This window comes from Urtica dioica, chromosome 7, assembly GCF_054948205.1.
Source record: "Urtica dioica subsp. dioica isolate 48M chromosome 7, U.dioica_male_clone48M_v1_H2, whole genome shotgun sequence".
NCBI classification, from domain to species: Eukaryota; Viridiplantae; Streptophyta; class Magnoliopsida; order Rosales; family Urticaceae; genus Urtica; species Urtica dioica.
In genome coordinates, this window is record NC_142762.1 from 47,002,995 (window position 1) to 47,017,020 (window position 14,026).

The 14,026-nt window shown below is 35.1% G+C and overlaps 2 protein-coding genes across 7 annotated transcripts; one reads left to right on the forward strand and one right to left on the reverse strand.

The window, feature by feature from the left end:
• Positions 1-1,374: 1,374 nt before the first annotated feature.
• LOC149392299 (Sec14p-like phosphatidylinositol transfer family protein) lies at positions 1,375-3,835 on the forward strand. Of its 5 annotated transcripts, none has more exons than XM_089621432.1 (6): positions 1,375-1,500; positions 2,113-2,206; positions 2,299-2,475; positions 2,563-2,661; positions 2,771-3,016; positions 3,107-3,835. In XM_089621432.1, exons 2-6 carry the CDS (start codon positions 2,132-2,134, stop codon positions 3,380-3,382), a joined length of 873 nt encoding a protein of 290 aa, XP_089477558.1. In that variant the 5' UTR covers positions 1,375-1,500; positions 2,113-2,131; the 3' UTR covers positions 3,383-3,835. The 5 variants fall into 5 exon arrangements, with proteins under 5 accessions (XP_089477558.1, XP_089477557.1, XP_089477561.1 ...); XM_089621431.1 differs by lacking the exon at positions 1,375-1,500 and adding an exon at positions 1,523-1,604; XM_089621435.1 differs by lacking the exon at positions 1,375-1,500 and adding an exon at positions 1,748-1,766.
• On the reverse strand, positions 3,693-6,808 carry LOC149392300 (Erythronate-4-phosphate dehydrogenase family protein). Of its 2 annotated transcripts, none has more exons than XM_089621429.1 (3): positions 6,639-6,808; positions 5,376-6,205; positions 3,693-4,233 (listed from the first exon to the last, which is right to left on the reverse strand). In XM_089621429.1, exons 2-3 carry the CDS (start codon positions 6,090-6,092, stop codon positions 4,000-4,002), a joined length of 951 nt encoding a protein of 316 aa, XP_089477555.1. In that variant the 5' UTR covers positions 6,093-6,205; positions 6,639-6,808; the 3' UTR covers positions 3,693-3,999. The 2 variants fall into 2 exon arrangements, with proteins under 2 accessions (XP_089477555.1, XP_089477556.1); XM_089621430.1 differs by having other exon boundaries at positions 5,376-6,208.
• Between the last annotated feature and the right edge of the window lie 7,218 nt (positions 6,809-14,026).

Consider the following 14,026-nt stretch of genomic DNA (forward strand, 5'->3'; position numbering starts at 1 on the left):
AATAAAATAATAATGGTGAATAGTATTTATAGTGTGAAATTTGGTGTTGTGGTTGGAGTTGGAAAAAAATTTGGTGCTAAATCAACACAAAAGTTGTGTTGAATTAACACCAAATATGGTGCATGGGTTGGAGTTGCCCTAAGTACACATTGTTGCAAAAAAGACTCCTTCATGATCTTACCTAAATAAGATTTCCTTAGAATCTTGTTGGCTTTGGCATATAATTATTCTGGGGACTGATGCAAGTGGATCCATAAGGTGGTTCCGATTCCACCTGGATTCTTATTCATCACTTGTGGTTTATATATTTTTTTATGTTTTTGTCTTATTTCTTATTTCTTCCATTTCTAAAGCTATGCACTTAACGCATAGCAGTTTCAAATGATTTTTTTTTTTTTTGTAAGAAATATTGCTTACAAAGAAGCGGAATATGGACGATGTAGTGGGATGTGGAACGAATGTTGATATCTTCACCTAACCCAGATCCGCTTATTAAATGTGTTGCCTTTTTGTTATAATTAAACTTTGCAAAAAATTAGAAAATAGAAAATGAAAATGTGTGCATTGTGAAAGCATGTCCGATTGAAAATGATTTATACTGACAGATGTGATTGAAATTGAATTACCGATAAAAAAAAATCTCATAGCCAGCAAAGTACAATATCATTTCACACTCACAACAATTAAAAAAAAAAAAATTTGATTCCATGTTCTAACTTTCAATCTCTTTAGTTTATAAGTTACTGCCATGAATAAATTTGTTTATAATGTAGCTTATACAGGCGAATCAATTCATTGTTGAAAACCAATCAAACAAGAAGCCAAAAAAAAAATGATGTATGTGGTCAAAAGAGTTAAATCTCCATTGAATTTGTATCAGTATGTGTATTGATGTTCAGCAATAAATGAAATTGAATTTGTTGTCCTTTCGGAATTTTTACAGTGTACATATAATCACAAACCCTGTATCTCGTGTCTCACTGATACATACAACGTTTGATAACATCTCAAATTTAGATCTAAATCGATATTTTTTTTTTAGTAGAGATCTAAATTGATTGGATACCTATTTTTTATGTTCTTTTGGATACAAACACAATATGCTTTGATTAAATTAAAATATGTATACATATGGTATAAGATATTAGTGAATAGTGATCTATTGAAAATTTAAGTGTACGTGAGGTGTGTGGTTGGGCACTTGGCCTGACACGGTGTACGGTACCTTCAGTTCACCATAGCCGACAGCTTTCTTTATAACTAAAAATTACAAATTATTAATAATAAAAAAATATTAAAAGATTCCACACGACCACAAAGTCTCAACTCTCCCCGCTTTGCCTAAGCGAACCTACCACTCTCTCTCTGTTTCATTATTTTTCAATTAATATAAGTAGCAACATTTTCTATTACGTGGTGGAATATTTTGACACTCTCTTGACTCTGATTAACAATTAAATTCCATTTATTGAGGGGGTTAAAGTCAATTTCCCCTCTTTGGTACGTTTCTTTTCCTTCTACTTTCTTATTTCTCTAGTGTTCTTAATTCCATTTGTATCTGTAAATCTCTACTTTGCTTCCTTTGCCTGCCCAAGGAGAGAAAGGTTTGACTAATATATTCGATTTCTACACTCGTTCATAACTCCACTGTAGATTTTTATTTTATTTTATTTTTTGGATCTCAGGGACCCATATACTACTTTTTAACTTTGTCTTAAATTATTGCTCGAATACTCTTCTTCGTTTCCCTTTATCATCCTAAAAGTGTAAGATATCGGTGATCATTACCCATTATTTTTGGGTCATTAAGAGCAAATACTTGAAAATTTATGTTCATGAAGTTGACTTCCTTTTTTTTCCTTTGTTTCACGAAGTTAGTTGAGCCAATTCTAGTTGTGCAATTTGCGATTTGTATAAAATAGGATCTGCATGACTTTTTTTTACTTTTGGTATAATTTTTCTTTTTACATGTTTAGAGATTGTAATATCGTTTTTGGCGATTAGTGTCATGACAGCTCTGAATATGCACAGACCAAAAGCATATCAGATTATTGGATGGAAATAATTAGTTTGACATCTCTGGTTTTTATTTTTTAAAATATTACTTTTCAGGTGAGCTGCGATTCCCAGGATGACCAGTGTTTTCCGTCGCCGAAATAATCCTCATCAAGATCAAGAAGATGATTCAACAAAGAAACAGATTAAGGCAATGCTTTTTTTTTCGTAATTCGTTGTAGTCTAATTTAAAGGCCAAAGTGACATCTTTCTGATATGGTTTCATTTGTGTCTCATATTCAGATCAATGAGCTCAAAGCTGCGATTGGACCTCTGACCGGACGAAATTCTCTGTACTGTACCAACGAGTGCTTTAAAAGATACTTGGAAGCTCGGAATTGGAACCTCGACAAATCGAAGAAAATGCTCGAAGACACGCTCAAATGGCGATCCAGTTTCAAGCCGGAGGAGATCCGATGGGTAATCTATATTTATATATTTATATTAGATTTTCGCTGGCCGGTTTGTCATTTTTTTATATATATGTTTTTCCGGGGTTATTATTAGGATCAAGTTGCGGCTGAAGGTGAGACGGGAAAGATTTTCCGAGCAAATTTTCATGACCGAAGTGGCAGGAGCGTAATTATTATGAGACCAGCGTATCAGGTATGTGTCTTTTGAACTTGAATAAATATCTCTGCATTGTAGCAATTTATTACTGTTTCATTGATTTAGGAGACTTGACAAAATAAAGGAATTAAAAAAAAAATTGCAGAACACTACAGACTCGGAGAATCAGATACGGCATTTGGTGTACCTGTTGGAGAACGCGGTGCTGAATCTTCCGGAAGGTCAAGAACAAATGGTGTGGTTGATCGACTTCACTGGGTTGACTTTGACCACCAGCGTCTCCATCAAAACCGCCCGTGAAACGGTCAACATTCTGCAGAACCACTATCCCGAGAGGCTCTCTCTCGCTTTTCTCTACAACCCTCCTCGCGTTTTCCAAGCCTTTTGGAAGGTTTTCAATTTTCTGGTTTTTTTTGTTTTTATTTTTCTGCTTCATTTAGCATACAAGATTTCATGGACAGAGACCGGCCTTTGATTGTAGATTGTGAAGTATTTCTTGGACACCAAGACCTTCCACAAAGTGAAGTTCGTGTACCCGAAAAACAAAGAGAGCGTTGAGCTGATGAAGCAGTACTTCGACGAGGAGAATCTTCCGACCGAATTCGGTGGAAAAACGGCGTTGGCTTACGATCACGATGAGTTTTCGAGGCTGATGATTCAAGACGACTTGAAATCAGCCGCGCTTTGGGGTTCTTCCAACGGAAAGCTCAATAATGGCTCTTCTGTTGCTGAGGTGGCTCCGGAACCTGCAAGCTGAGAGCATTGAAAGAGAGAGAGAGAGAGAGAGAGAGAGAGAGAGAGAGAGAGAGAGAGAGAGAGAGAGAGAGCCTTTGGTTTCAGATGATAAACCTTTTTATTATCATCACCTCAGACAATGTTGAATGTAACACCTATATAAACCAGATTGGCTCCGAGTTTTATGAAAACTTTTAAGCTTTACTTATATGTACCAAATAACAATTAGATACCAAAGAAAACTTTAAGCTTTACTAGTATGTATCTATTTATCTCAGCTAATGGAACCAACGGAATAAATAAAAGAATTAATCCAAGAACTTCACACACTCTCCAAAAAGAAGGGATTTTATTTACATGACAATACAACTTATACAGAGATTAGTTATTATGATCCCAAGAAAGAACAGAACAGACTGGAATTATTCCCCCACTCATTCGTATATGTCACACCCTTTTTTCTTCTTCTTCTTCTTCTAAACAAGCACGTCGCATCGCAGAACTAAAACCAAATTACATTCTTCAAACAAAAAAAATTCAGATAGTGAGCTACACAAAGTCAAAATCTGCACTTGTCATCGGTCCTGTTAAGACGAAGTTAGCTGCATTGTAGATAATCCCGAGTGGCAATGAAAGATCTCACAGAAGCCTTCTTTTGAAGTTTCGAGTGGTTGTTTGATAGGTTCTGACCATCAAACCAACGCCTATGCCGATTCCGAGACAGATTCCGAGTCCGATCCCAACTCCGACCCTCACTCCGGCGTTAAACCACGAGAGCTCGCCATCTTCGCCGTCCATGTATTCAGTTCTCCTCCAATACATGTTACTGTATTCCTCCTCGTTCTCCGGTTTGTAGTTTCTGTATTCCACAAGCTGCAAAAAAGAAAGGATATATAGTCCTAGTTAGGAACGGCAATTTCCACCTAGAAGAATGAAACCCAAATGGAAAAGAAAAGAAACGAAAATATAGAATCAAACTGTTCGAGTCGTTTTAAACTAAATAGTGGATCAAGCTCGAGATGAGAACATTGTTAACAGAGGAAAAGAAGAACTAGCTTATTATGCTTAGTGGCAAAAGACGCCATGGAAAGATCTCGTTTTACTGATTTTGGAACCTCCCAACTCACCCAACCTAAATTTGCTTTTTAAACCTTTGCAGTAATAATTTATGCAAAGAGTTTAACTGAAAGAAATGTAGATATATCGGCAACCAACTTTATAAATAGTAATTTGATACCAAGAAATTATCTCGATTTCTATGCCTCAGTTTTAAACTTCTGATATTAAGGAGTCCTAAATTAAAAGCCTACACACAAAGGCACCAATATGGGACGAGCCTGTGTTTATCAGCTCCGCTTCGAAATTTTTCTATCAGCAAGTCAAAGAGACTAGGCAGACAGTCCACAATAAACACCATTATTTTTTGTTTGGTTAACAAAGTTAGACGAGTTAAAAGGAGAGAGTTAGTATGAGAAAAATCAAGATTGCCACAAGCTGGCAATTTTTTTTTTTTTTTTTTTTTGACAAGCTGACAAAGAGTTGCTGAAGTGTTATGAAACCAGAGAGGCAATTATTTGAGTCCCAGAAATATTAATGTCATGAAAAGGAGATGTAGAATATGGGCCCACATGACATCGGTGAGCCCACGCCAAGTTTGTCCCTGGCGAAACAAAAAGGCTGTTGAAAAGAACACAACTCGGAATCAGACCAAAAAAAAAAAGGCAAATGAGTACAATCCCATGACTTGAGAACCGTGCCTGCCCATACTCTCTCTGCTCTCCATAACACACTTAGGATAAGATTCTTTTTGGGAATCCTCGACCAAGACAAACTTAGTAAATTATGGAACTTTTTGCAGCATGAAACATGTTCATAGATAGGAAGCAGCGAGGCAGCTCAACAAAATGGGTTATCCATGAATTAACTCAAACATCAATAGACCCGTAACAAACAAACGCAATAACAAGATGATGATCACTAATCAAGTATGAGTTTCTCTTAGGGACAATGTTTACCTGCAAATCGTGCTCCGGAGACGCGTCTTTTTGGGCCTCGCCCGTGTCGTTCTCGGGAATCGCGTCCAACATTCCCTTCCTGATATGCTTCTTGCGGAGACAGAGCTGCAGGGTTTTGGTCAGAATGAGCGGCGTCCCAGAGAAGCAACCGGCGAGATAGACCTCGATCGTCGGGGCCGGCGATTCGGCGGCGGCGCCGTTGAGCTGCTTTCCCTTCAAGAACCCGGCGGCCGGCGTGATCTCCGACTCGCAGTTCATGCTCCACCTCTTTGCGCTGTTCTTCATATCCGCGGTGAAACCGTTGGTGTTGGACATCTCGAGGACCCCCGAGAGGATGAGATCTTCCTTGTCGAACACCTGGAATTTCAAGCTCCCCGTTAACCTTATGCTGTCCGTCCCCACGAACGTGGCTTCCTCCGATTTCTTGTCCGCTCGGTCCCTCCTGAGGAGCGACGAGACACCGTCGGAGTAAATGCTCGTTCGAGATCCGTTGAGCTCCAAAATGGTGTCGGGGCTTAAGGGGACGTGGTTGAGAGTTAGGAACTCGGGGGTCGAATCGTCGACCTTGAAATTACTCACCCTCACGTAGAAAACCCTCAGCTCAAACCATGGCGGTGATAGTTTAGCACAGGGCTGGTATGTTGGAGAGTATCTGATGACCTGGTGGCCATTATCGGCGACTTGGCCGTTGCAGTGAGTTTCACAGGGACCTTCCATGGATTTTTTTTTTTAAGGAAAGCTCAATTCCTCGCTGAAATCTCCTTGATATCAGCTAGATGATAAAACCTTGAAGAAACTTGATGATTGAACTCGAATTGGTACGGAAAAACCTGCTTCAAATCAACCATAAACATTGAACGAGAGATCAGCCGTTTGAACGTGTGATTTCGAATTGATAAACATGTAGATGAAACAATAACATAACAGAATTAGTAATCAAGCCCTAGTCTCGAGGAGAAGATTTTCTTTTACCAAAATACGAAACGGAATAACGAACTGAAGTGAACATAAATCAAAGTCATACAAGAAAGTATTTGCAGAGTGTTGAGTTGAAAATCAACTCCAAGTGAAAGATAAAAAATAAAAATAAAAATAAAAATCTGATGATCCGAAATGAACCTGAAAAAAAATTCAACTTCGAAGTTTCCCCAAATTCCGTCTCAAAGACCAAACGATCAAAGCAATTACATATGAATTTATCATAGCGAAAAATATAAACTATGAAAACCGAATTTCTGCGAAGAAGGAAAAAAAAATACAAACCAGCCTCATCGCAATTCTGAAGCTCAATCGACGAACGAAATCGGATATCCAAACCTCATTTTTGTCTGAGATCGCAAACAAAAACCCTCCCAAAATAGAAAAACGAATTTATAACTCTCTTGAAAATATCTCACAATAAAAAAATTCTAAAAGAAAAAATAAATAATTAACGGTACAGACGTCTCTACGAAACAGCCAAAATAAAGCCACGTCACGGAAAATTCCAAAACTATCAGAACAGCTATTTATATAAAAAAAAACATATAAATCAACACACTAATTTTTGGTACCGCAAATATTAGAGATGTATAATTATAAATAGCACTAAGATACAAAACACGAAATTCAATAGCAATGAGATCTTCCATCCACAAACACGAAATGTTTTGTGACCATTTTTTTTTTCTTTTTCAATGCCCAAAATTGAAATCCTTGGAGCAAGTGAGCTCTCTTATCACTTTCAAGCTTTCGGGGTCTGGGCTTTAATTATAAACCAGAATATGTATATATTTTTTCTCAACCTCTTAACCATATAAATGTTTTTTTTTTAAATAGAGGTTGGGGTGACCTGAGAGATTAAATAGCAAAAGGGATCGATAATGATTTATTTATTATTTTTTTAAAGGATGACTAGTATATATAATATAGAATGAAGAAAGAAATGGGCTTTGCTTGGAATTTATATGATCTTATCCAATTGAAGAAGGAAAATAATTTGCATTCACGATCACGAGACTTGTGTCCCTGAAAGTGATGGGCGTCAATTATTAATTAATAATTATAATTTATATTTTTTTAAATTGGTTATTATTTATAATTCGGTATGTATTATTGACAAACGCTTTGTTCAAAATACCAATACGGTGTATCATGAAAAACCAATAATAAGTCGGCTGTGAATAATCGCGTGACGTAAAAATGTTATTGGGAAACCAGACACCATGGGTTAATTGGCAGAATTACATTTTAAAGCCCGTAAATATATAAAATTGGGTTGGGCTTAATTTTTTTGCTCCTTGGGCATTTAGAGGTCACAATATGGGCTAATATGTGAGTTACCTCGTTTTCAAAACTATTTCTTATACTATCTCAATTCTCATTCTAATTCTAAAACTACATCACTTTTCTATATGAAAATGGCTTAACTTCATTCTTTTGCCTTTGACTAAAAAAACATGCTCATTTTAAGGTAGTTACATAATTTTCTTAAAAACCATTGAGAGAAATCTTCAACGGAAAAAATGACAGGAATTTCGGCTTTGAAGATCGGAACTAAAAAACGATTAATTTTCAAATTTAAAAAAATTTATTTTTCTGATATTCTTGCGATTTCCCTTTTTATATTTATTGAAATTTGTATACATTTTGACACCCTGCTCATAAGCACTAAGTTTTCAATCTTTTAAGAAATACAATAAATATAACTTTTACAAAAATTAAATAATCATTTGAAGAATTGAACTCTGTAAGTTTCAATAATGGAATTAATTTTAAAAAATATATAAATAAAAAGTAATTAGATATTTAAAAAGGTAAAATATAAATAAAAAGTGTTTAAAAAGGTGTCAAAATTTATATTTTTTTATAAGAACTGTAATAAAAATACAAGGGTAAAACATGAAATGTACGGCATCTCAAAATTAAATTGAATAATACGATATTTCTGAAACTAAACTTAAAAAGTTGGAATTAGATGTAATTTCGTCTGTTGTATATGATTTTCCTGCTATGGATCTAATGTATCTATTATGGTCCAAATCAATGTTTGACTGAATTACTTTTATTTTATTATTTTTAATAAAATTATTTATATATAATCTAAATGATCAGAAATATGCATACTCATCGAACGTCAAAACTCCTTTTTACATACAAATTCCTTTTTGACAAGTTTTTTATATTTCATGCTAGTGTCTGTGTCTAGTATAGTATAGGATAGCTCTAGCTTATATAATATTCACGCACGTGCTACGCCATTGTGCCAACTTGTAAATTTTATTTTAAATCCGCTCTTGCTTTTCATATATAAAGCTATAATTTCTTTAGAGGTACAATAATTGGATTTTCTAGTGCTCTGTCATACCTCCTCAGCTACTACTTATAAAAAAAAAGTACCTGGTCGAACGTAGTAAATAGTAATTCTAGTTTTACTACGAGTCTATATGACCACTATGAATGTATGATTAGAGGTGAGTCATATAAACGTAATCCATTTCCTTCAATAAAATGACGTCCAAAAAAGACCTAGAAGGATTACCAAAGCTACAAACGTTGATATCCAGTTGTCTATATAATCTCAGGGGGTTACTTAAAACTTTGTTTAAGTGCGAAGTAGAATGACCATCATAAGCAATTTAAGCTAACTCAATCTTGTGTATTCTTCGATTTCGACAATGAAGTTGGCATTGTTCTTTTATAAAAAATAAATAAATAAATAAACAAATGTGTCAGATGATTTACAGTAATTGTACGGTTACTAAATTAGAATTCTATTTGAGGAGGTAAAATAATTTATTTAGATGGTTTATATTGATAAAAGAATATAAACTTAAATTATATAATTTATGAAATATTACAAATAAATTATTTTGAAAAAAAAAAAGCAAAGCATATTAGTGTTTAGTAAAAGGTTCGCCGTACCGTTACCGTTACCGTACCGGGACCCCAATTTTAGAGGGATACCGCTTGCCGAAGAGGAACCCGAGGGGGATTCAGGAAAAAAAAAAAGGAAACCGATACCGGTAAGAACCCGTTTACCGGAGAGGAACCCGGCAAAAAATGTAGGAACCCGAGGGGGATTCAGACAAATATTTTACAATAATAAAAATAGTTTTCATACTTCATACTTCAAACAAAGGTTCATACCAAACATAAACTGAGTTCTTAAACAAAAAATACCATAAGTAGAGTATAAAATTATTACAACACGTACGATAAAACACACTAATTATAAGTGGAGTGTCTCGGGGATTGAAATCTGCGTCGCCTAGATCTGCGACGTGGAGTGTCTTGAGTGTCTCGTCACTCGTGAATGAAGAATCGATCGACAGCTTCGGCCAACCTCTTGATCCCGGAGTGCGATCTTCTTGGATCAGATGACCCCGAAGATTCACCGGGACCTTCGTCTATTTCTTCGTCAGAGTCCCCTAGACTTTTGTGAAGGTCTGCTCGCATCGACTCACACAAACTCTCACGTTCCTTCTTCTTTTGAGAGCGTACGTAGAGTAACTTCTGCATTTCCTCATGTACTTCATGAGGAACCTGGTCGCACGTCTTCACACTTTTTGTCTTCTCTATGTTCGCCAAGTGATTTTTCACACGAGTGATTCCACCACCGCTAATGATGTACCCGCAAAATTTGCATTTGCTTGCATTCGGTCGTCCTTCGACGGGCTCGCAATACTTGTATGCCGGGTCGGACGCCATACTTCATAATCATAATCATTTCAATTCCACGTATTCACAAATCACCATAACAATCATCAAATTAATTCCAATTCAATATAACCATCACAACAATTATCAAATTCATTTTAATCAACACTTCAAGTAATTCAACTTAATCATAACAAGAATCATCAATTCGTAATCTAATGAAGATTAATTCAACATTTCAAGACCATCATCATTACAATAATCAAATAATCTCGAAATTAATTAAAATTCTACAATATCATCACAATAATCATCAATTCATATCACCAAAATCAACATAACCATACCAATAATCATCAAATTATATGTAATCAACATTTTAATTCAACTTCATCATGACAATAATCAACTAATCTCGAAATTAATTAAAAGTCAACAATATCATCACAATAATCATCAATTCATAAGAAAAAATTGAAAAAAAAACCTAAAAAATAAAAAGCTCGGATGATACCTCTCGGGTTCCCCGGGATTTGGACAAAATCGGCGGCGACTGGGCGGAATCCGGCGGGACGCAGACCGGAAGTGAAGGGATTCGCGGGATTTGGCCGGGATTTGGCCAAACGACGACGAGAAGCAACGGGATCCGGTCGGGAGGTTTTGCGAAAATTTCTTCCTCGGGATAGTAGGGTTTCCCGGAATGAGGACCAACTCTTTTAAACAAAAAACGGGACCCGGTCCAGGGGATCCGGTCCAGTCCGACCGGGATTCGACCGGATTTGGTTCACGGGACCGGTTTTTGCAACTCTCGTCCCGGTCCCCTCCGGTTCAAGGGATCCCGGCCGGAACCCAACCGGAACCCCCGGGATGTCGAACCTTGAGTAAAACTAGTAAAATTAAAGATATATTTATATGTTGTAAGAGAAATTAGAAGAATTAAGTCACTTAAAACTTCAAAATTTAAAAATATTCAACTTTTCAAAAATCTTTATAAAAGAAACAATTTTTATTTCTTAAAAAAAATCATATATATTAGAGATTTGTAACTAATTAGGCTACTTTAAACATGTGATTTTGGATCTAACCTATATTTGATAATTTTTAGGGATATAATCAAATGGTTTATGTGGCAATAATTAAGGTCTGATTTGCCCTTGTTTATTAACAAATTCGTCACTTTCTATCTCATATATTTTTTTCAAATAATTTTTTTTGCATCAAAACTTCAAAAATTCGTATTTTTCTCACACGAATTCGAAATTGAGTGATTTCAGATCCTACAAATTCGCGACGTCGAGATCTTCAAAAATAGACCCATTGTGTTTGATGAAAAATTATGTTTAATGCATCATATTTAAGTTTCCATTTATTTTTTTGATAATTTCAAAAAAATTCAGTTATTTCCATATTTAAGATAGTAACGTGATTTTTCTACATCTATGGTATTAAACATGATTTTTCATCAAACACAATGGATCTATTTTTGAAGATCTCGGCGTCACGAATCCGTGTGATTTGGAATCACTCAATTTCAAGTTCATATGAGATAGATATGGTTTTTTGAAGTTTTTATGTAAAAAAAAAAAAGTGTAGAAAAAAGTAAGAGAGAGAAAATGACGAATTTATTAATAAATAAGGTCAAATCAGACCTTAATTATTGACACATAAACCTGTTGTTTATTTTCATAAAAGTTACGAAACGTAGATTAAAAACAAATTTTATAATTTTATTTTGACTATTTTGTTACACTGTCTTATATATTATTATAATTTATTTATTTTTCGTACTCAGAGTAAATATTAAATAAAACCGAGTCACACTTAAACAGTTTTCACATTTTTTTTTCTTAAGGTCTTCACTCTTCACATATTATTGCGTAATTTATTTCCTTTTTCAGAAATCCCAAGTTCATACGAAACCCAAACCCAAAGGCGAAGCCTGAGAAGCGTAAACCGCGGTCAAACCTATTATCATCACTCCCACTTGTCTGTCTTCAACAATTAAATATATTATAATTAAATATTTCTTTTATTCTTATTATTTGGGGTTTTCTGTATTGGTCAAGTTTTATTAAGAAGAAGATGTACACATGTGGCTACTAGTCAAAGATTTCGTGCTGTAAAAAAAATATATTGATCCATATATCGGGTATTATCGTTATTATTATTGCCTTTGTTCTACGAGCGGGGAATAAAAATCAAGATATAAATATTATGGGAAAGAAACCACAGAAGACGAAGGAGCTTTCAGTAGCGATAGCAGAATCTTCATCATCAACGACACAAAATATCGGCGAATCTCAAAAACGACAACAAGAAGAGGAAGCTCAAGCCCAGACCCCGAGGAAGCGAGGTAGGCCTAGAAAGATTATGAAAGTTGATTCGTTTGTCGGAGATATCGTCGTTGCTCAGATTAGTCAAGTGGAGAAAGGGAAAACCATAAAAGAAGTAGAAGAAGAAGAAGAAAAGGGACAAAAGCGAGAAGAGATAGAAGAAGAATCGTCAAAGGCTGTGAAAGAGTTGGAGCAAATTAGAGGAAGAAGATTAAGCAGGAGAAAAGGGAAACCAAGAAAGAGTTGCTAATTAATCAGAATTAGCAAAAAAAAGTCCTAACTATAATCCCTTTTGTTTTGTTTTGTTTTTTTTTTGTTTTTTGTTTTTTTTTAATGGCAAATTATTGGTTTTCGTAAGTATGTGTAGTAAACAGGCATACCTATGTATTTATGGGGCAAAAAAATTATGTAAATAGTTTTTTTTATATTATTATCGTAGTTATTGTTTGTTGTTCATTACTCGTGTTTTAACTTTTAATTAGCCCGAGAGCGTTCATGTTTTGGGAGTTGGGACTCGTTCGTTGCACTCTATATTTCTCCGCCTAAATAAATAAGAATAATAAGAAGATTAGAAGTGCTATATTAAAAAATAAATAGAATAAAAAGATTGGACAGTGCTAGTGCTTTTAGTCTAGTACTACACGTGAAAAGAAAACGTGGCTTTATTTGACATTAATATTACAAAAAAAAAATATATATATATATATATATAGTCGACGTTCATCATGCGCATTCGGACGGGAGAAACACGGAAAGACGGAATTCCGTGCCTCCATTGCACCTCGTGGGAGTACCGCTTTCCGTGAGCTGGTAGACGGAATTGTTCCTTCCGAACAGGTGACGGATCTTGGCAGAGAACAGACGGAAGTATGGTGCCGATAAAGGTTTTTTTTTTTTTTTTTTAAACTGGACCGTTTGATGTAAATCCAACGGCCCATATCTCCTCTGCCATGAACGATCCTGGTTCAGAGGTTGGAAGCTCGTCCTTCCGATAAGCTCAACCTCGGCTGACGGAAATCCGAGTTCCGTGAGCACGGAAGTACCGTCTTGAGGGCTCGGAAATTTTCCGGCCGTTTTGACTCGGAAAGGTTCGCTGTCGGACACGGTTGTGCCGATACCGTCCGATAGTCAGGATGAGTCGACGTTTGACATTGTTAAATAGTCAACGTTTGATAAATTTTAGATAAATAACCATAAATAATTACGTGTTATAATATATACAAGTGATTATTTATCTAAAATTTACGTATGTAAATACATGAAATGGTTATTTACCTAAGATTTATCAAATATTGACTATTTAGTAATATCAAATGTTTAAGTTGGTTATTTTCCTAGTGGACCCTTAATATTAAGTGTTTTTTTATTTTGTTGAATCATATGTATATTATGTGACACAAGTCTTATGTCCTAAATATTGCCGAAATTTCATTTTTAGTTGTTACACACGTTCATAATATATTTTTTCTTTCATTTCATGACATTATTTCAACAAAATTAGGATCTAAATTTCTAACCGGTCGAAATTTGGATTTCGTGATAAAAGTTGTTGCGATATAAGTTGTAAAAATTGATTCTAGTAGGGATTTTTTGTACTATATACTGTAAGAATAGTAGCTCGAAATATTTTTTGTACTTTGTTGTTTACACTCTTAAATTTTTTTATCTTCAATTTCGTAC